Source organism: Nothobranchius furzeri, chromosome 9 (assembly GCF_043380555.1).
Source record: "Nothobranchius furzeri strain GRZ-AD chromosome 9, NfurGRZ-RIMD1, whole genome shotgun sequence".
Taxonomy (NCBI): domain Eukaryota; kingdom Metazoa; phylum Chordata; class Actinopteri; order Cyprinodontiformes; family Nothobranchiidae; genus Nothobranchius; species Nothobranchius furzeri.
The window spans coordinates 70087191-70108353 of NC_091749.1; the positions used below are offsets into that span (position 1 = coordinate 70087191).

At 44.1% G+C, this 21163-nt stretch overlaps 1 protein-coding gene across 4 annotated transcripts in view; it reads left to right on the top strand.

Annotated features, from left to right (window-relative positions):
* The first annotated feature begins 2684 nt into the window (after positions 1–2684).
* Positions 2685–21163, top strand: part of LOC107382092 (BTB/POZ domain-containing protein kctd15) — a 29420-nt gene continuing 10941 nt past the window's right edge. Inside the window, exons 1-4 of one of the 4 annotated variants that reach the window (XM_054732607.2) lie at positions 2685–2700; positions 2840–2884; positions 6850–7025; positions 13741–13885. In XM_054732607.2, the coding sequence (XP_054588582.1) occupies positions 6862–7025; positions 13741–13885 (309 nt within the window). In that variant the 5' untranslated portion in view covers positions 2685–2700; positions 2840–2884; positions 6850–6861. Of the gene's footprint in view, positions 2701–2839; positions 2885–4812; positions 4956–5094; positions 5258–6849; positions 7026–13740; positions 13886–21163 lie in introns of those variants that run through there. The other 3 variants (XM_015954082.3, XM_054732608.2, XM_015954080.3) reach the window with 3 other exon arrangements.

Sequence of the window (21163 nt, forward strand, 5' to 3'; positions counted from 1 at the left end):
TGCTTCATGAATAAGGAGAAAAGAGGATCTTTGGATTGTAAAGGTTGCTTGATGTTCCTCTGACAGTTGGAAAGATTATTCAGGACATGGACCCCCCCCCCCCCCCCCCCCCCCCCCCCATGAGGATGCATGAGGACAGGTAATTGAATTGTGTGTACTGAGACTCTAATTTCCCTCTGGGATTAATAAAGCATCTTTGAATTTGAATTGAAATTGAATAAACTGAGGAGACCTCAGCTGGCTGGTGTCATCTACAAGATCTTACGATGACGTCAAACGTCAGAGCTCAAGAATCCTGTTTGTGCAGAGTGTTGCTTCTAACCAGCAGATGGCGCTGTGCTCCATTTTCCTGTGAATGTGCAGAGCTCGAAAATAGTACTTGATCATCAGAACGGATCTGATCGTATTAGACATGTTTTCTGTATTTGTCATTTGTAGGTTACCTCATGACTGATCAATATTGTAGTGGTTGAATAGTATTTTATAAAAAGCAGAGCACTGTTATCATTATGAATACAGCGTCTAATTCATCTAAAGTAGGAAAGCTGCAAACTCAGATTTTGTGAGAAAAGGACAAACGTGGAAGCAGAAATAGAGACACTATTGTCCTCCATGACACACAGCATCACCACTAATGACACCTGATTCTGGACCTGGAGGCAAAGTTATTATTCACACAGGGTCATGCATTCATTCATACATTCATTTGCATGTGAAGTCTGGGCCAGACTTTGAAATATTGACTCATATATTCATATACATGCAACTTAAAGATCTTCATTCTGAATTACACACAAGAATCCACATTTAGAGCTTCATCGACTCTGTGACACAAATGTGTGAATCGGAGACGTTTTAGTGGAACAATCCTTTAATAAAAACTAGAACAGAGCTGTTATCTCTTGCTGCGACTGCATCACAGAGGCCAGACATCAGTAATCTCATTACCTGAGTCAAATATTACAAATCTGATCAGCGTTCCTGATCCTTGGAAAAGAGGAGGCTTCTGTTAAATAAACATTTCTGCTTGTGTTGTTGAGAGAGGACGGCCTTTCACCTGCAGAGGTCCTGCTCGGGAGGGCAGGTGTTTGGATTTCTCGTGAATCCCCCGGGCTGCATGCAAATACTCGAGATGACCTACTTCTTCCACTCAGACACCGATAAAATCCATAAATTAAAGAAATTAACTGATGGGGCCCGAGGCCACTTTGTAAGCTATTTAAATCTTTAAATTTACAACATCCCTGCATACTTCATGTAATTGAACTAACTCCAGGCTTGTTTCCTTTAATGAGAAAAAAAATCAGTTTCCCCCTCCAGTTTGTACCTCTGGAAACAACAAATCTGAGCCAGAGGGGGGAAGATAGGAAAGCTCTGAGGCGCGCTGAGGTCTCTCTAATTATACGAAAAGTTGGTGCGCCTCGAGGAGAGACGGATGCTCATGCTCCCATCAGTACTGCTGTCAAGTATTACCAGCAGTTTCACTCAACTGTATATATCATTCAATTATTGCTTTTCACAAAAGATGCAGTAAGTCCTTGCAATGAGAGAAGAATGCAGCCTCAAAAACCCATTAGACCAATTAAAGGCAAATCATTATTTTATTACTTTAAGAAATTGTGAAATTTTGTGCCCAGTCCATGAATGACTCTCAAATACTTCTAAATCAAAAATTAGCCCAATATCTGGAACAGTGGCTGAGTTACTATCTATTAGATTATTGTTGGCTGATGTTAACAGTGGCAGCCATCATACTTGTAGCACCAAAGGTCATATATTCAGTTAACCGATAAACAATAAATAAATAGATAATATAAATAATTATATAATAATATAAATTGGAAAAAGAAATGTTGTAGAACAAGATTATATTTGCATTTTTTAGTATTTTTAAGCAAGTTATTTCATTTTCTCAGATCAAAGAAATATCTTTTACTTTCTTCTAACAATATGGTGCGTTACCTCCACCAAGCCGCTAGGTGGCGAGAGCGCCCACATACATATGCAACTTGTTAGCAGAGCTCAACCAGAGCTATCTCTGAGCTCGACATTCCCAGGTTGTCATCATCTGGGTTGACGGAGAAAACAAACCTTACGGACACGTCAGCTGTCATTCCCAAGAGGAGTTTATTATTCCAGTCACGTCTTTTATGCAGTGCTGAAAGCAATCTCATTGGTCGTCATATTAGGTAAAGCAAATAATCAATAGAGCAAGAAACTTTGACAAATGAGAACAAAACATAAGCATAAATACAAAAACTTATTTGGAGTGCAAATAAACAACTCAACACATACATACACAGGAAAAACATGTTAGAATGGCTAGAAGTTTATTTTTTCTAAATCAGTATCAATATCGCTGAAAATTTATGCTCTATGCGATAATATCAGAAAAAGCTTCAACAACGCACTGAAACAAGTTGAAACTGCTTTCTGGTTAGCAAGGTGCTGGCTACCGCGCCGTTGTGTCAGGCATCCTCACGGGGGCGCTAGTAGTTTTAATACATTTCCCACTTTAGACACTGTTTTTATGACATCCGTTATTTTTTATTTTACGGCAAAAGTTCGAAGCGTTTTTTATTATTAAGTTCGAAGCATTTGTGTTTTGCTATAGTTTATATTATTTTAGCTGTGGTGGCTATTTTGAAGTAGGCTCTTGTAGATGAACATCCAAGGATTACGTTCTGGGAGTTACAAAAGGTACAGTTAAACTTGTAAGGTCTTAAAAACCGTGCAGCACTTAGAGCAGCAGTTAGAGGTGACTATTAGCTACTAAAACAGCATTTTTGTATAATATCTGTATATTTCACTAACTGAAGGTTTTTTTTGTTTTTCTAAGGTCAGCTTGTCGTGGTAGCCATCTTGAATTTGAATAACTTCTAAAGTAAGTAAATTGTGGATGTTCATTTATGAATGTTTGTTAAAGGTTGGCAGATAACAGTACATTTAACTACTGAGCTATTATCACTCAAAACATTAGTTTAACATCCGTAAAACCCACAGAGCTTTGTGTTTGTGTTTGCTAAGTGTTAGCCTTGGTGGCCATCTTGATTCAGATGAACTCCCAATTAGTCCACCGATTTTCCTCTTTCCTTTCATTTTCTATCTCTCGTTCCTTTAAGTTTTAACTACAATTTTTTGTCATTTTAAACATCTTTTTTAAACATTTTTGAAAATCTTTTTTATATTTTACTTTTTTTTGTTTTTGTGAAGTGCCTTTTATCTTTAGGTGTTATATAAAAGATTATTTTCTTTCTGTATTTTTTAGATGAATTTTCTAAGTGTTTTATATTGTATGGAGTGGTACTGGGTGGACTCTAAATGGTATGGCACTTTTATTTAAAACACCACGTTTTAGATTCAAGTCTGTAAAATTTAGTAACTTGTGGCATTTTGTGTTTTCTTGGTTCATTTGGTTGTGTTGTTGCCATCTTGAATTGGGTTTTGTGGATGTTCATATATATGAAAGTGTATTTTTAATTTGCCAAATGGTTTACTTATTCACGTTTGAGAGTTAATATCAAACCACATTTTAGCTAATTATTGGGAAAACTGACCGTGTTGTAAATGTTTTGATGTTTGCTGATGTTGAGTAGCTATGGTGAACATCTGTGTGACACACACACACACACACACACACACACACACACACTGGTGTGTGTGTGTGTGTGTGTGTGTACATACAGGCCTAGAGGACACAGGTACCACCTCCACCTTTATGTAAATTCTGTGGACCAATAACACGTTTCTACACTGGTTGGCGCCAAATATCAAGAAACGAATGTGACGTATCCGTGGAAGCTGGTACCGGCTAATTACTGGGCTCAGTGTTGCCTCAATTATTTACAGTTGTTTACCCGCAAATAAACAAGTACTGTTATCCTGTGTTGTGGGCAGCAGCTTGACCTCTGACTCACCCTTAAAGAAAATAAAAAAAAATGAAGTGGCGCAACATTTAGCGCAGCCCCGCTCTCATTGTTTCACCATGTGCTGAAAAATAATAATCACCCACAATCTTCTCTTCCAAAAAGTCTGGAGGCTGCCTGCCTTTCACTTGGAAGTGAGGGGGAGGGAGATGAGGGGGGTGTTCTGTGCAGATATCCCCATCTAAGCCCTGCACTATAATTGAAATGGCGCATTTGGCTGCAGGCAGGTTGTGAGGGCGCTTTCTGCGGCAGCATGCATGCATGTCCATAGACGTCATTTGATTTTAATGGCCTGCAGGAAATTTGGCGTTTGACATTAGAGAGCGAGAGGGAGCGAGCAGGGGGAGAAATCTCCTCATGGCACAAATCAAAGATTCTTTTCATTTACATTTTTTCGGGCTGAGACTTTTATCAACAACTTATTCCACCTTTATATTTGCTGCCCGAGTGGAGGATATGGCTGCTTGCCGGGCTTTTAAACTTTAAATTCAGGCTGAAGATGGAGATGCCTTCCTGCTAGACGGACTGCCTGGGGAACTGTTGCATCAGACCAAATGACAATGATCAAAATCTGCTAAATCTAAATGTGGATCTGCAGCGGCTGACACTTGCCCGATAGGTTTCCAAAGCACAACTTCACACAGTTCACGGGAACGCTCCACGTCTGCCTTCAAAAACAACTTATTACATCCACGAAGTCGTAATTTGAAGAATAGCGGGTATCGCATTCTCTTCCTTGAGAAAATTGCCGAGGCGAGAGAGGAGTTGAGCTAATTGTAGCCTAATCCCTGGCCCAGAGGCGCTCGGGCAGCCCGGAGCGAGAATTTTCCTTTTTAGCTCCGCTCTGTTATTTAAAGAAGGATTATTGGCTTTCTTCGTCTCATAACAAACCACAGGGGCAGTTTCATTTAGGCAAAAAGACGGAGAAGAGGCAGAAATACGGAGCGGGATCCCGAAAAGAGCGCAGATTTTACGCGTCTCCGAATCCGATCTGCGAAGGGGAAGGAGATCGTCTCATCTATGTTCAAGGTAAGGACGCTTCCTGCGCGCTTTGGTACAAAGCAGCAGCTGAGGACAGGTCGAGCCAGCCTTTAAAGCCACAGAGACCCCCGCTGCCAGCAGTCGGCTTCAGCTGCTACGGTGCGTGTGGATCGGGGGGACCGAGCTGCTCTCTGCGCGGTAGTTGGGGTCGGTGCCGGAGCTGGACGCCGGGGTATATAGTTCTGACTTAAACTCGCGGGGATTTTGGACCGTACCGAGCGTTCCGCAGACAGCAGCTGGGACTGACCTCCGGCACGGATTCATCTGGACTTCCTACAATGTTTGAAACGGTATGGTGACCATCTCACTCCACGATCCTTTGGGTTTTAAGTCCCGGTGGTTCTGGTCTGAACGGGTCCGCGCTGCTGCCGGACCTTCAGGGTCTACTCCGGTTGGTTTTATTCATATTCCTCCCGGTTTACATCGGTAACACGTGAGTTTTGTGAACGGGCTGTGATTTCTGTTTTTGCAGGATTCAGACGCCATGTTGAGCGTTTGGCTTGTGGCGTTCCTGCGGCCGGTGAGGGCTTCTCCACCGGCCTCCAGCCACCGCGTAATTCTGGGCCAGCTGCGCGGCTGTCCTCCATGTACCAGACTGGAGACGGCGTCCGTTCTGGGGGGAAAGTTTAAGCTTTCAGAGCTGTTATTTCCTGAAGGGATTTATTTTAGGTTTGTTTGCTGGTGTGCGTCTCAGCCCAAGTTTTACACCAGTTACGGCTCGTTTTGTTAATTTTCTCCCAAATATCTTAAATAATGATTTAAACTACTTAACTGGTGGGACAAAGATGGAGAAATGTCTGTGATGGGACAGGCCCACAGAGCCAAAACTTTCAAGTCTGGAGTTTTTTTCATTTTCCCCTTGGATCTGAAATGTAATCCCGACCGGCTGTAATCGTGTTGAAGGAACAGGATACGGCTGTGAGGAGGGCAACACCCTAGAAAAAGGCTCCGGTCTCACTTTGCTGCCTGGTGGCACGGCTGAGCCTCAGGGAGGATCTGGGTTCTTTAGACGCAGAGGAACAACAAACTGGTCATGGGTGCTGCGCAAAACAAAGTTTGGATTGGCTTTGAGGAAGTTTGCTTTCATCGTCAAGGTTAAAACGCTGCTTTTACTTCCTGTTTGGTCCTGTATTGAGTCCCGTTAAGTGAGAACGGCGCACCAGCCGGTTCCTCTTGGATCATAGCGAATTCATCAGGTGATGTCAGCCCGCCCCGACCCGGTGCCTCTGCCCACCCCCATCTCTCCGGTTAATTTGTGACGTCTGAAGCGCGTCTCGGACTGAGCCGGACACTTCCTGGTCCAGCCTGCTAGATGGACAGCTGTGGACTGATTTCCGGTGCGTTTTTACGCATAGCGCGGCCGTTTGGAGTCACGTGACGAGACTTAGGATTTTGTGTTGAATGTGTGCACTTGACCCCCCTCCCTACACACACACACACACACACACACACACACACACCTCCGCGTCTCTCTTGCACTCAGATTGGTGCGTCTTTGCGCATCACGTCTAAGACATAAGGCGACCTTTAATTAGAATATTGCAGCAGCGGTTTGTTTGATGACCCTGGAGGCTGCCACCTAGCACCCCCCCTCCCTCTCTCTCTCCCTCCCTCCCTCTATCTGTCTATCTCTCTCTCAGCCCGGTTCTCTCTAATAAGCATCCTCCTATCCTCGCCCGCGGTGCCGCATGAAAAGATGCAAACATACTTAATTAGAGCGGTGGCAACAATTTCCAGGGTGAACATGCGACCAGGCAGACATGGAAGTGATCTGACAGGATCCAGAAAGGAGACTTTCCAGTGCGGGATCAGCGTGTAGACCAGCTCTCCCGCCCCCCCTCCTCCGCCTGCTCCCATGGCTTTTCTCTACACTTGCTTTCAGGAGGGAAGAAGCATGTCACGGCTGTCGCTGACCCGGTCCCCGGTCTCTCCTCTGGCCGCCCAGGGCATCCCTCTGCCGGCACAGCTGACCAAGGCAAACGCCCCCGTGCACATCGACGTCGGGGGGCACATGTACACCAGCAGCCTGGCGACCCTCACCAAGTACCCAGACTCCAGGTGAGACCCACTCTCTGCTGATGGCATGAATCACTTCATTCATTCACATTTTATCTGTAACCTGTTTGGTTTCCAAGTTAAAATACTTGATCTAAAATAGAGAATTTAAATATTTCAGTTGACTGCAGCTTGTTTTTACCCAAAACTTCATTTTGTTTTAGCACACTTTTAACTTTTTTCTGCATCATATGAAATTCTGTTCTTGTGTTGTTTGTTGCTGCAGACACTTCCCAGCCTGGGATTAATAGTATTTATTAGTTTATCTCTGAAAACCACAACTTTAGCAGTAAATGCAGTTTGGGTAAACACATGTAGGTGGACTCTTCTCCAGTCGTAAACTCTGTAGGTATGGGATGATTTTCTGTTGTTGTTAGATCCGAGTCTTTATTTTACCCACGAGCCTCAGATCAGAGTCAGTGGATTCCACACATCTCCCTGCTGATGTCAGTAGTAGCGTTGGTGTGAATTTGCAGCACACCAACACTTTTTGCACCACCCCCTCTTTTATCAAGCTTTTATTTATTATTTATTTTACCAATTTTTATTTAATTTTTTCCGTCAGTAGATCTGTGAGAAATCCTCGGAGGGAAAACAATGATGTAAATGTCCGAAAGCCTGTCATCAAAGGCTTCTGTAAGACAGCATCAAATCCGATTAGGATCCAGCTCGCTGCGTGGCACACGTCCACGTCTTTTTCTTATTTGTAACCATCTAAGGAGCAGATTTCCGGGTTATCTTCGAGAAATATTTGTGTTTATATGAGGCAACGTCGTTAGCTTGACCATGCCGGCCCCGCCTCCTGTTTAAACTCCCTGCAACTGGAGCTGAAAGGATGGAAAAATCACAAATGAATCCACATGTTTTGCAGTTTTGCTGCACGTCCTTCACGGCATTAAGTCAGTGGGTAAGATTTTGTATAATCTGGTTGTAATTCTGTTACAACAACCTTTAAAAATCTACGAAAACAAACAACACTAATACGTCTTTTCACAGTTAATGTACACTGTCATTCGTTACATTGGCGTGCCCTCAGTCGCGCATCAGTTGAGTCCCTCATGGGACAAGGTAAACATCCACCAGAGAATCTGCCAGATTGACTACAGGAAACGATCCATGTAATCCCCTGCTAATAAAAACGTGATCTACATAAAATCTGCTGACGGGAAATCCCTGACAGCTCTGGCTTCTTCTTACCCCAGTCCAAAAAAAAAAAGAAGAGAAATTAGGCTCAGCCCAGACAAAAGACGCAATGTTTAACATCGTTGTTGTTTATCGAGGTGATTTCCTAGTAGCTAATTTAGTTTTACGTCCAGTTCATCAAACGGGTAACAACAAGGCCTTTGGTCTTTTGCTTCCATGTTTCTTTCTCTTTTTTTTCTCTAAGCACTGGTTTAGCTTTACACTTTACAAAGAAGTTATTCAAGGAGCCACACACACACACACACACACACACACACACACACACACACACACACGCACGCACGCAGAACCGTGTCGGAGCATCCAAACAGTGTTTTTACAGAACGAGCAAAGACTAGATATCAGTGTGAGTCTTGGCTGAAGTGCACTTTTTCTCTTTCTCTCCCTTTATCTGTCTCTTGCTGTTTCTTTGTCACTCTGCACACGCACACACACACACACACACACACACACACACACACACACACACACACACACACACACACACACACACACACACACACACACTGTTTCTCCCAGCCTCCTCTGCGTACAGTTACCCTCAGGGCTCCACTTTCCACTGAAGCCAGAGGAAGGAGGGGCCCTTTTGTGTGAATTAGGATAATGGCTGACAGCAGAAAGCAAAACAATTACACTGGCATAACCATGTGTGCCGCGTTCAGCCGCGTTTGTTCAGCGGGTCGAGCGGGGCAAGCGGGAGGAGCTGAAAACGTGACGACTGAGAGAGCGGGCCTAAAGACTTCTGAAGTCGCTGATTACTTTTAATAGATTGAGCTCTAAATAATGCAGCGTGCCAAGAGAAAGTTAGTCTAGTAACTAATGTGTGGACATTCATCTTCTTCTGTGTGGGCCACATTAAGGGACAGGGGCCATGAAACATTGATGTGCACTCTGTGCAGATCTCAGAGAGGATGGTCTCAAGCAGTCACTTGAACAGAAGCTGAGGAAATTAGAGGAAATGTTCCCGAGACGAGGAAACCGTGTTGAAAAGGACAGCTTAAAAGATGAGGCTTCAGTAGCTAGAGATAATAGAACTGGATGAACTTCTAGTAGCTCATGATGATTAGGCCAGCTTGATTATGGAAAGTATTCTCATTAATTCACACAGTCACTCATAACGTTGGAAAACCTGCGTTTGTTCTTCTCTGCAGGCGAAAACATCAGAAAGTTGCAGTGCAGCTCACCAAAATAAGAGCCTCGAGTGTCACCTGAACACACACAGACAGCATCACTCTGCAGGGCACATCAAACTGTTTATTATTATTATCTGTGTTCACTTTCATTTCTGTTGTATTTTGAATCAGCATCTTCAAAAACATACGCTTGGATCACTAATGGTTGCAAAACCGTTTTAGCAAATGTTTCTAGATTGTTTCAAGCTAAAAATATCCAGAGTTCATGTTTTAAGGAGCCGGTAGTTACTCGTTTACATCAACAGGTGGCAGAGTTGCTGTTTATTGATGATTAAAACATATCAGAGTATAAAGTATAAATCCAAAATCACTTTTTCCACACTCAAATCGGTATAGCCTAGCTTATAAATGCTATCTAAGATAAGAATCAAATAAATCTTTTCCTAACAATCAGTTTAAAAGACATAAACACCGACGGGCAGCACTGCTATAAGAGCACAGAAGAGCCGCAATGGAAGCACAGAACCCCAAACAAGTTGGTGTCCAATTCTTTTATTATTTAAGGAACATTGTTACTTAGAAATGTGTGGAAATGTGTAGCTGAAACGGCTCCACCGAACATGTGGAGAGGGGCGTTTCATGTGCAGCATATGCTGCCAATGTGTTTTCCCCTTGTTCTGCCACCTTTACTTTATCTTTACTTTTAAAAACTTCACAAAATAGTTTAGTTTAACCTTCAGGAGGGGAAGAAGTGAGCATCGTCCGGGAAAAGGATACAAAAATAAAAGCGGAATATTAATAATGTTTTTGTTGTTGTTTACAGCTCAAATCAAAAGCCAAACACAGATTTGATCAGCTCCACAGCCGTATTAGTAATGATTAAACTGTGGCGTCTTCGTTCATCACGTCCTAATGTGTCTAAATCTTCTTTTAATTGGTTTAAATTTAATAAAAACAGTATTCCAGCTTTTAGAGTTTGAGCGTTTCTGACCAGCAGTGTGGTTGAGAAGATTTACTCGTAGAAGTATTCATCAGCGCTGGTAAAGGCGGTATTTTACTGATTTCAAACATCATCCTCAACGGCGTTACGGAATGTCTCGATACTTTTAGGAAAGTTCTACGTTTCGCCGGAATTTTGAACACGTTTGGAAATTTTCCTCATGACTTGGATGCTAAATCGTCGCCGGCGTCTCGCCTCGGCTTCATCGAGCCAGAAAGTGCAAATAATCTGAGAGCTTTTAGGAGGAGCTGGAGAAAAGATGATGAATAAGTGAATGCTAAACTCTGTGAGGCGTTAACACTTTCATTCATTTTGGGCAACTAGGGTTATAATACGACGGAAGGTCTTAATAATATAAATATGTTAAACAATAAGGCCATAATTATCCCCTCGTTTTTATATTTAATTAGTTTTAATGAACTAAAATATTTTCCAAGTAGTTGACCTGCCAGTTAAAATGTTTTTTTTTTGTGGGTCGTCGAGCTTCTTCAGCGTGAGTCCAACCAGTCACTACTGGAAACACTGGTCGTCTAAGTCTTCATGTCAGCTGTTCTGACACCCCCAAAAGGTCACGACCCGACAGCTAGTAGGGTTTGGTAACTGCTCACCGCCGGGGTGGGAGATCAGAGCCGGATCTGTACATTTCTGTCCAACGCCGTTCATCCACCAACCTCTTTTATTTCCTTTGTGTTTGTAAATCTTTTAATTCATTGTCAGGAGCTCCCACGCCTTTTTCTCACCACCTACCTGGTAAGAATTACCCCCCCCCCCCCCATTCCCTTCAACTCACCGATTCAGGGATTTAACAGAGGAGGGGGAGAGGGAGTGAGAGGGGAGTAGAGGAAGGGAAAGAAAAAGAAAAACAGGCAGCATTTTAATTGCTTTTTAAAAAAAAGTGGAGATGAAAAACAGAGTTAGCCCGGGGGGGTATGGTGAAATTCTAGCTGGAAGAATTGCAAGACCATATGAGAAAGGAAGACCTCGGGCGAAACAGGGAGATGAGTATTGGTTTTTTTATAAAGCATTTTGCATCGATTTCCAGAGAGAAAGCGAACGAGGGAGTGGATGCAGACGGAGGGGAAGGATGGCGGGAGGGAGGGGATCTTTGCATCCTCGCCCAGCTTAGTCCAACAAAAGGAAAGATGGCAGTCCGACGTGAGCGTTTCGGCCTGTTGACACTAAACCCGAGCGGGTCGGAGATTCTCCGAAATGAGTCCGAGGCTGAAGCGAGGACCACTTTCGGTGCGCCGATGTCCCCCTTCTGCGTCTCCCAACGCGGGTTTGACGCTGCCGTAACTCGGCGGGGTTCCATCAGCCAGTTTGCAAATAGGTTTCACGATTTTCTTTGTTGCACGAGTTTGTCAGCCAGCCGAGAAGCTGGAGTTGTCATTTAAACGCTGATTACATCGAAAACGATAACAACAGCAATGCAGCAGCCCGCCAAGAGCTGCTCCTCGGTGAGACGGCGCAAGCGTGCTCCAGATTTTCCTGAGCGAATCCGCCGCGTGTGTCACACGAAGTAGGAACGCCGTTCCAAATAAAGTGCCTGTGATTATGTTTAAAGATGGATCTCGGAGATGAACAAACGCATGAAGTGGAGGTGCTCTGATGAGACCTGCAGGTGGGAGGCAGCAAACCCACACAAAGAGCGGGGAAATGAATATCTGTCCCACGGTGTCTCCAGGCGTGGCACCAACACCGTGTGATGAAAGTTTAAAGATAATAGCAATTTCCACTCTTTGCCTTGATGAGCCCCTTTAGCAAGCGTCAGATGGGCTCTTAATCTTGTGAAACACCGGTGTAAAGGGTTAAATGTGAGAAACTAGGCAGCAACAGGTGTCTTGTTTCACACTTAGAGGAAATCCTACAATTGTAAGTCCAGTAACTGCATCGTTGTAATGTCCACAAGGTTTTTAATGTCAGCCACCAAAAGGTGAAAGGGGACCGTCCGCTGAACGGACATATACAACAACTCTTTGATGACTTGATTATTATTATTATCCTGAGCTACTACAGCAATCAATTTCCCTCTGGGATTAATTAAGTATTTTTGAATTGAATTGAATTGAACCACAGGACAGATTTTTAATTAGACTCATCAGACGTCCGTCTGGAATGAGTCAGGCCATTTCAAGATGGCTGCCACTACCAAGTGACCTTAGAAAACACAAAGAAATGGCTCTAAATGAGGCAGTGTTGAGCTAAACATTGGTCTCAGAGTAGCTAAGACCCCTCCCCGACACACACGAGGAGCTACAGCTCTGCCCTCAGCTCTTCTGGTCAGTCACTGGATGTAGGTCAGTAACTTTTTAACCTTTGGGAGTCGATCGGATTCCAGATGGGCGCCACACCTTACCCGACTTAGACGACTGAAAAAGAGTCGACTATTTACAGGACTGGCTCAAATGTAGCATGGGAGTAGCTAAGAGACATCACGTGAGGTTTTTGATTAAAACTGGCAACCCATTCCAAGATGGCCACTTCCGCTAACTGACCAGTTTCACAGACGGTGCTCCAAAGCTTCATGTTGTAGAGGCTGAGCGTTGTCTACAACACGTTTCCTTGAGTTTTAACACATCCATGTCCATCATTTCTCATAGGAATATCTCAGTTCACAGGTCTAGCGTGAAAGGCATCAGGAACACCGGGACTTTACTTTTCCTGCGTTTGTTTTCTCAGCTAAACTCTGATCTCATCATTTTCACTCAGTCAGGAGCTCATTTCCTTCTATTCACACACTTCTTGGTATCATTTTATATGAAGTAATTCATTCAGTAATCTTCTGGAACTTCATCGTTTTATCAGCAGAGCGATGCGACTACGAGTAGCTTATGAGAGATGAAGCTAAATTTTGACTCTCAACACAAACAGGTCTGCATACAGTAGAGCACGACTATAAATTCAATTTTAATTCATAAGTAAGTTAAACTGTAACCGTATCATATCTTTTTTTTATTATTCCTGCACGCTCCGCTCACATTAACACGTGGCCCTTCCCCGTTTCCTTCCTCTGGTTCATTTCCACCCCTCTGACAGATGGAATAATAGAGCTGTAATGCTACATTCATGCCATTAATTTCTGTAAGTACAAGCAGCAGGCGTGTGTGTGTGTGCGCGCGTGTGTGTGTGTGTTGTTGTAATCTCTCCGCAGAAGGGACACTTCAAACAAGTCTGGAATGGGGGAACTGCGCCTTAAGCCCCTTGTTTCAACCTGTGATGCTAATGCATTTCAAGCTTAGCGCTAATAAAATTGAAAAATAAATGGAGGGTAATTGTTTCATGCATTTGAAGGGAGCTGGCTCATTCCATTATGCACTTGTGTGTGTGTGTGTGTGTGTTTGTGTGTGCACGCGTGTGTTTGTGTGTCTGTTTCAATTTTCAGAATCAGTCGTCTGTTCAACGGCACCGAGCCCATCGTGTTGGACAGCTTGAAGCAGCACTACTTCATAGATCGGGACGGCGAGATATTTCGCTACATTCTCAGTTTCCTGAGGACCAGCAAGTTGCTTCTTCCAGAAGACTTCAGGGTACGTCACCTGGAGTCACGCACCTTAACAACACCACATTAACATGTAACAGGGTTACTTTGGCCATTTTGTTTCTCTAAGAATCATAAACGATTCTCGTCTTACTCATCAGGCAGCTTCTGTTCAGAGGACGTCACCAGGACTGATAGGCTAACGGCTAGCGTGTGTTCTTTTTAAGCTTGCACTTTATGTCACTTTTGGTTTGACGTTACTTGATTATTTCTGCATAAACGTTATGAAATCCTTGCTGAACTTTGGATAGGTGACAGAGCAGTGTCCCCTTCTCTCTTTTACCGTATTTTCCGGAGTATAAGTCGCTCCGGAGTATAAGTCGCACCAGCCATAAAATGTATAATGAAGAAGAAAAAACATATAAGTCGCATTTTGGGGGGAAATTTTATTATTTTTCTTACAAAATCTGAGACCAAGCGTTTCACATTGCAAGACAAGTACCGGTAACAATAACAGAAAAGACAACCAGGGCGCAGCAGAGCGCCACAGTGTCCAGCAGAGGATGGCAGTGTTTGAAACTCTCCCAGCAGGGCAGAGGAGCTGAAACCTGGACCGGAGCCGGCCCGCAGCAGCGCAGTATATATAATTTGGTATATAAGTCACAGGACCTGCCAGACTATTGAAAAAAAAGTGCGACTTATAGTCCGGGAAATACGGTATATGGGGGCAAACGTCTGGCTTTCTTATCCTCCTTTCTGGCCTTTACAGGCTACCTACACTGTTTACTGATCACCTCATGTTATTTTGTCGTGAGTAAAAATCACAAGGAGTGCTCAGGAAAACTAGCTTAAAAGACCAGATAACATGTCTGCAGCATCACAGGAAGATTAGCATCTCCCTGATTTGGCTTAATAACAGAATCAGGCTCCAGTGACCAGAGGCGCTGGTGGGGATGTTTACTCGTTAAAACTCGTAAAGGTTGTTTTTCTGTAGTAACGCTACGTGAGAGTGACGTTAAGGCGACTGGAGCCGTTTTAAGATGGCAGCAACAGATTTTAGTATTCTGCACTTCCCCAAACAGAGGCTGTTCAGGTGAATTATTTACAACTGAAGTGGTTAAAGGTTTGGTTGCTAGCTCTTTATCGTGTTTAGAAAAGCAAATGTATTCATAATTATTCATTCACATTTACTCGGGTTGCATTAAAGCCTACCTGTTGTGCTGCAGGTAGCTGAGAAATAGTAAAACCTGATAAAAGTTCGGGGGGGGGGGGGGGGGGAAACGGGTGTAGAGGTGAAATGCTAACTGGCTAACTAGAACGTAGCCTGGTCCTGTGTGTGCTGAAGCCTTGAGCTCTTGTTTTTATTTCTATAGGGGTGAGTCCAGCTGACACCCCCCCCCCCCCCCCCACACACACACACACACACACTAGCACCCAGACTCCCCTCCTTTCATCCTCGTCCTGGTCACCAGGTCACACACTCCCAGGTGATGTGTCTAAATCACCTGACTCCCGTTATTTCCTGACAACATGAACACGTGCAGATTTGTCGTCTGCGATTTAGTTTTTGTTCTTTTTTTTTTGTGCGTGATAGTTAGTTGTTTGGAGGCGGAGCTTATTTTAACTCTTTTAGCGGCATTCCAGAAACAGGGTTGGTCAGCTAAATTGCCCTGACCAGAGAACTCAGAGTTTTCACGTCTAGAGTGATTTCAACAAGTTCAACCAGTTTCCTGTGTCTTAAAAGCATCATCAATGGAGGCCAGATACCTGGATTCGCCATGGCAACCATGGAACATGTTACTGTTGCGTTATTTCATCTAAAACTCAACCATGCTGGTGGCCAGCCAGCTCACCGTGGGTCCTCCTGGGAGTTGTTTGGTTTGTTGTTGTTGCTCTGGTCCACCGTTCACCTGCTGTAATCCCGTTCCCGTTGTCTTGGCGTCAGATTAAACGCCACGTTTGGATTGGAGAGTTAATAAAGATTCTCAGATGAGAAGTGAAACATTCTTAAAGAAGTCCCATTTTCATCGTTTTAACCCACCAGGATTGCTTTTCTCACGGAGCAGATTTTGGATATAACATTATTTCAGAAAGTGGATCTTTTTCCTTGGATATTAATTCCGTATCTGTTCTCACCTGCTGCCACTTCATCCTTCATGTTTTCTTCTCTTTTATGTGTTTGATGTATTTTACACCGATTGACTGAGTTAACAATCATGTTACTACAGATGAGTGTTGCGTCGAACAGAAAGAGACACAAACTTTGGCATTTTGGATCTGAGAATCTCTCGTTGAAAAGTAAAACCTTCCTAACAAAATAACCTGGGAATTTTTGTTCTTCTCCTGGGAAAAAAGAAGGAATTCTGCTGCAGTGTCAGTCAGATTGTTGAGGAACTCATGCAGAAACCTGTCAGCCAGAAGGTTTTGTTTACATCTGTTACCGCGGCGACGGAGTCAGAAATTTACTCCCTTCTCTGTCCGGAAAACCAGGAATACCGTCCGTCTGCATGGAGGTGTTGCTCTTCTGTCTTCTCCAGGTTTATCCCGTCTGTTTGCAGTTAGGAGTCGTGTGTTTAACGTATGGTGGAAGCGAGCTGAAGAAAGGGATTATGGGTAAACGGGCTGAGCTTTCAGCCTGCAGCTGCGTGATTCGGAGATCCCGTTTCTCGAGTGTGAGCTGCTTTCCTCCTCTTCTCCACCCAAACTGGCGTGACCTTTCTCTGGGCTGGCACTCGTTCACCATTCCCCTACGAGGCGGAGCCGTTCGGAGCCGGGGGGCGAAGCGCCCGGGCCCCACGGAGAGTCGGAGCAGGAGCTAAACATCAGAAAACAGAACATGACGTGAAATCCCTGAATGTTTTGCCAAATGATCGTCCGACTCCGTGCCGATTACCTCTCCGTGAAGTTTTGACAGTCCAATCAGGCACCCGTGTGTCTGACGCATTGGACTTCACTGTTTCTGCTCCTTACGGCCCGCTCGCTTAAGCCCGTCTTCATCTGCATACCTTTCAATTTGCGTAAAGGCAGGAGAGGAGAAATGCAAATGGCGCGAGGCGGAACGGAGCGTGTCCTCATCTGAACACAATCAGGCTCGCCGTCGCCCCGGGGCTGGCACCGTTCTGCTGCTGGCAGCCACGGCGCCGTGTGTTTAGCTAAATCAATGTGAAAGTCTGAGCGGAGCAGGAAAAGGAAGGTTTGGGCGTACATCTGTGAAACAAAATCTCCACTGTTCTTACCCTCCCTCGTCTCATTATTCAGACTAGGATTAATCACGAGACTGGAAGCACAGCTCAGTCACGCCGAGGGCAGCGCTCCCAGGCTTCTGCTGAACTCCACACCAGCTTCGTCTTCCCTTCTTTATTGGGAGCGGCTCGGTTTTGTTCGGGAGTTCACTGATTTTTGTCTTTTCAGTTTAATCAACAAGCTGCGAGCCTCGGCTCGTGTGGTTGAGAGCACGTCCTCCAACTCCCTCACAGTGACACCCCCCATCATTTTCTTCTCCTTCCTGTCTTCCTCCGCCTCTCCCTCCCTCTGTCCTTCCCTGAAATGTTGCCTTGCCGTTGGGCTATCAGGTCGGATCATTATTTCGCAGCTCAAACGGGCTGTCTGGACACGGGATCGGGGGATGAAGTGTCTCGTAGAGCTGGCAGCGGTAGCAGCAGCTTGGGCGGCCGGGACAGAGCTGTTGGCCTCGTCTCCCTCTCAACCTCACCTCGGTGCTCAGGATTACTCCGTTGTTTTCTGAGCAGCTCGGGATGACTAAAGCGCCTCGCAGAAAGACCCCTGTTAAAAGCACATCCGTCCATGGCTTCAGACCTGTGAAGGATGAGGAGCTGCACTTTGATACAGATCCGCCTGAAGGGGGCGTCTCACTCCGAGTTGTGTCAGCTGCAGCAAGAAGGCCAGGAGGAGCAAAATAAAACAGAGCAGGGAGAGGAGAAAAGGGAAAAGAGGACCTCCAACCCTAAATATTACACCTTCAGCTGGAGATGTGTCGCGTCAGCGCCCGTTCCAGATGAAGATGTATCTGGGTGCCGCTCGCCCGTCTCAGATGAAGGGCTGAAGCAGCGAGGGAGCTTTTTCAAAGCCAAGTCTGACAGAAGCAGCAGGATTCATGAATATGTCGTTTGCTGCCATCGTCTGTGTTCTCTGGCCCGCAGTAGGAAGAATCCTCCTCTCGGGCAGCGCCGACTCCACATCCACAGACAGGAAAAGATGTGTTGTTTTAGCCGCATGTACGGGTTGTTATCCTTAAAGGTGCACTATGTAGAAATGAAGTAAAAAGGACATTCTGTGGTAAAATCTGGTTACTGCAACCACTTTACACAACACTGGAGCTTTTTGCCGGCCGTTGTCAGATTACAAACGCTGGCCCTGCAGTATAAGTTCGCAGGAGAAAGGGCACCCCCCACACTCTGATGGTAAACACCAGTTATGTCTAGGGATGGGTACCTTTGACATTTGAATCGATTCTGTACTAATTCCCGGTACCTAGGAATCGATACCGGTACTTAACGGTACCAATTTTCGATACTTTTGAGTGTTTAATATTTTAATTCTCTTTTATAATTAAATATATATTTTTCTCAATATGTAACCATATTTGATAAATATCACGATAAATAACATACAACTGTTTGTATTTTAACATCGTCCTTGTAGTTTTATAAGCTGATGATTAAACTGAAGCAAACATCTTTACTGTGAACTAAATTTACTGCGTATCTTCATTCCTTTTGCCGTCTTTTTTCATTTGATTTTTCCTACTGGGAAGTTAGAATTTCCGAGGAGAAAGTGAACGCACCATTAGCTGATAACAATGGTGGCAATGGAATAATTTATCAAGCTAACGTTATCTTAAACAGTTTATTTAGCTGCTGGAGCAGATTAAAACGATGATGCCTCACACTTAGATCGTTGTCGCTGGTTTCATCTTCACCCAATCACCCGTCGCATTTAGTAAAGTGAAGCCAAACTTTAGAGCGCGTTCATGTTCTTCCAGTGGGAAATTCGGAGTTCAGAGGAGAAAGTGAACGCATCATTAGCGAAACGGAAGCTAACATATCAAGCTAACGTTATCTTAAACATTTTATTTACCTACCGGAGCAGATTAAGATGAGGATGTCTCACTTAGATCGTTGTCGCTGGTTTCATCATCACCCAGTTACCCATCACATTTAGTGAAGTGGACCCAAGCTTTAGCGTGCGTTCTTTCTACCATGCTGCTCTGTTTACAACTGGCTCGCAGTGACCGACGACATAACGCTCTTGCGCATGCGCAGCTGTCTAGGCAAGTTCTCGTTATGAAGGACGGGTACCGAAATGAGGCGCCGTTTCAAATGACGTGAATCGGTGCTCAGTCAGTTCTATGGAATTCGGTACCCATCGTTAGTTACTTCCCTCCTGCCTATGTTTTGAAAGGAGAAAACTGACAATCCAGCAACTTTCCTTCATAAACGACTGAAACATTAGACTCTTTTGTGAAATTCTCACTATATTCTTACATACTGCACCTTTAAAAAACACATTCAGAGACCAGTTTATCCCAACTTCTCTCTTTATGCTTAGAAAATCTACAACCAGGAGCTCGGCTACATTTAAATCACCACAAATATGTTAAAGTGACCGTTTATAATCGCAGAGGATTAAGCTGTCATTCTTTGTCTTTGTGAAACACTAATCAGAACACGGCTGTAATAATTACTGATTGTTTAGCAAAAAGATTTGCAGTGTTTAGGTGTAACTTAATTAGATCTCGTTCTAATAGGAGCTTAACATCGAGCCACAAGCCTCATTAACACAACCCCCCACCCATATGAGGAATACATAAAAAAACTCCTTTTCTGATGATTGTCCTCATGTTCGCGTGCACATATCTCCCTCCTCTCTGTGTTTTCCGTGGTAGCGGTGAATGATGGTGCCATCTGGTCTTGTGGGAAATTAGAGGCAGGCGTACGGGGGCAAATGGCCCCCAGCAAGCCCTGCCCGGGAGTGAGAGGCAGGCAATCTGCTGCACACAGGAATGCACCATCCCACTCCACTGGAGCCCCACCGACGGCCCTCAGAGAGCCGGCTCGCTAAAACATGCTAAAGGCTAGCAAAGCCGAGCGAAGAGCCACGGTGGAGGAGAGGTGCGGCGTGGCGTTTATGGGGAGTGTTGTCCTGCAGGTCATTGGCCCTCACAGCTTATCATTATTGTTGTTGTTGTTATTATTATTTGTCCTTTTGTGAGCGGTCTTATCTTTATTTTACTAGCATTTGTTTTTATTTAAATAAAAATGATCAGAAAATGAAACTTTTTGACGTTTTAAGTGTTTTTTGTGTAAAACAAAAATTATAAATAATTCCTGAACAGCCTCAGTTTAGAGAAACATAGTTCACGTTGCTGCCATCTTAAATCAGCCGCATTCTTAATGTGATGTTATTTTGTAAACATTTTCATCTCCAGCAGCCTCCATGTTATGGGATTATTTAGTCAGAAAAATTAAAGAGCAAGTCACCCCCTACCAGAGTATAACTCAACTCCCACTTCCTGTTTGAAAAATGCAACAAATGCTTTGCCTAGCAGACCGAGAGGGCGGAGCCACTGACAAATACACACACACAGAGGCTCACAACGACTTTGTGACATCATATGGTACCAGCTAACTTTCTAGGGTACCTCTTAGCCAATAGCGATGACATTTAAATTTAAATGCAGTGCAGAGTTTTTACCTGACAACGGCACAACACTGACCGTTTTAGGCAGAAAATGAACTAAAATGCACTAAAGTGCAAAACTACTGACTACACGTGTCTGCAGCACAATTAGACACACATTTATAAAGTTTATCAGGAAAAAAGTTGATTTGGGGGTGACTTGCTCTTTAAGATTTTACTGCTGTACTGACTTTACTCTTTTTATTTCTTTGCTTTAATCAAAGTCTAAATAAAGTCCATGTTGATTTTCAAGAAACTCCTGAAGACTCGGCTCTTCTAAACTAGGACCCTCCCAGCACCCGTCCCCACTCCGTGTTCGCTTCCCTCTGTGATTGATTATGCTGCCTGACTGACTGAATGGTGTTTGTTGTTAGCCTCAAGGGCAGCCGGATGGCTTGATTATCACCTGTAAGTCGCTTTGGACAAAAGCGTCTGCTAAATACATAAATATGCACAAAAGACCAGATGTCATTTCTGATGATTTACAGATGATTGCTAAATAAAAATGCACGTTTAAAGCTTTACAAATGTCTCCAGACCACTAAATGAATCAGAACCGCAGTTAAAATACGGTACACTTTAGTGGTTTTTAACCTGTTTGGATGCTTTTGGTGGCGACAGACTCACA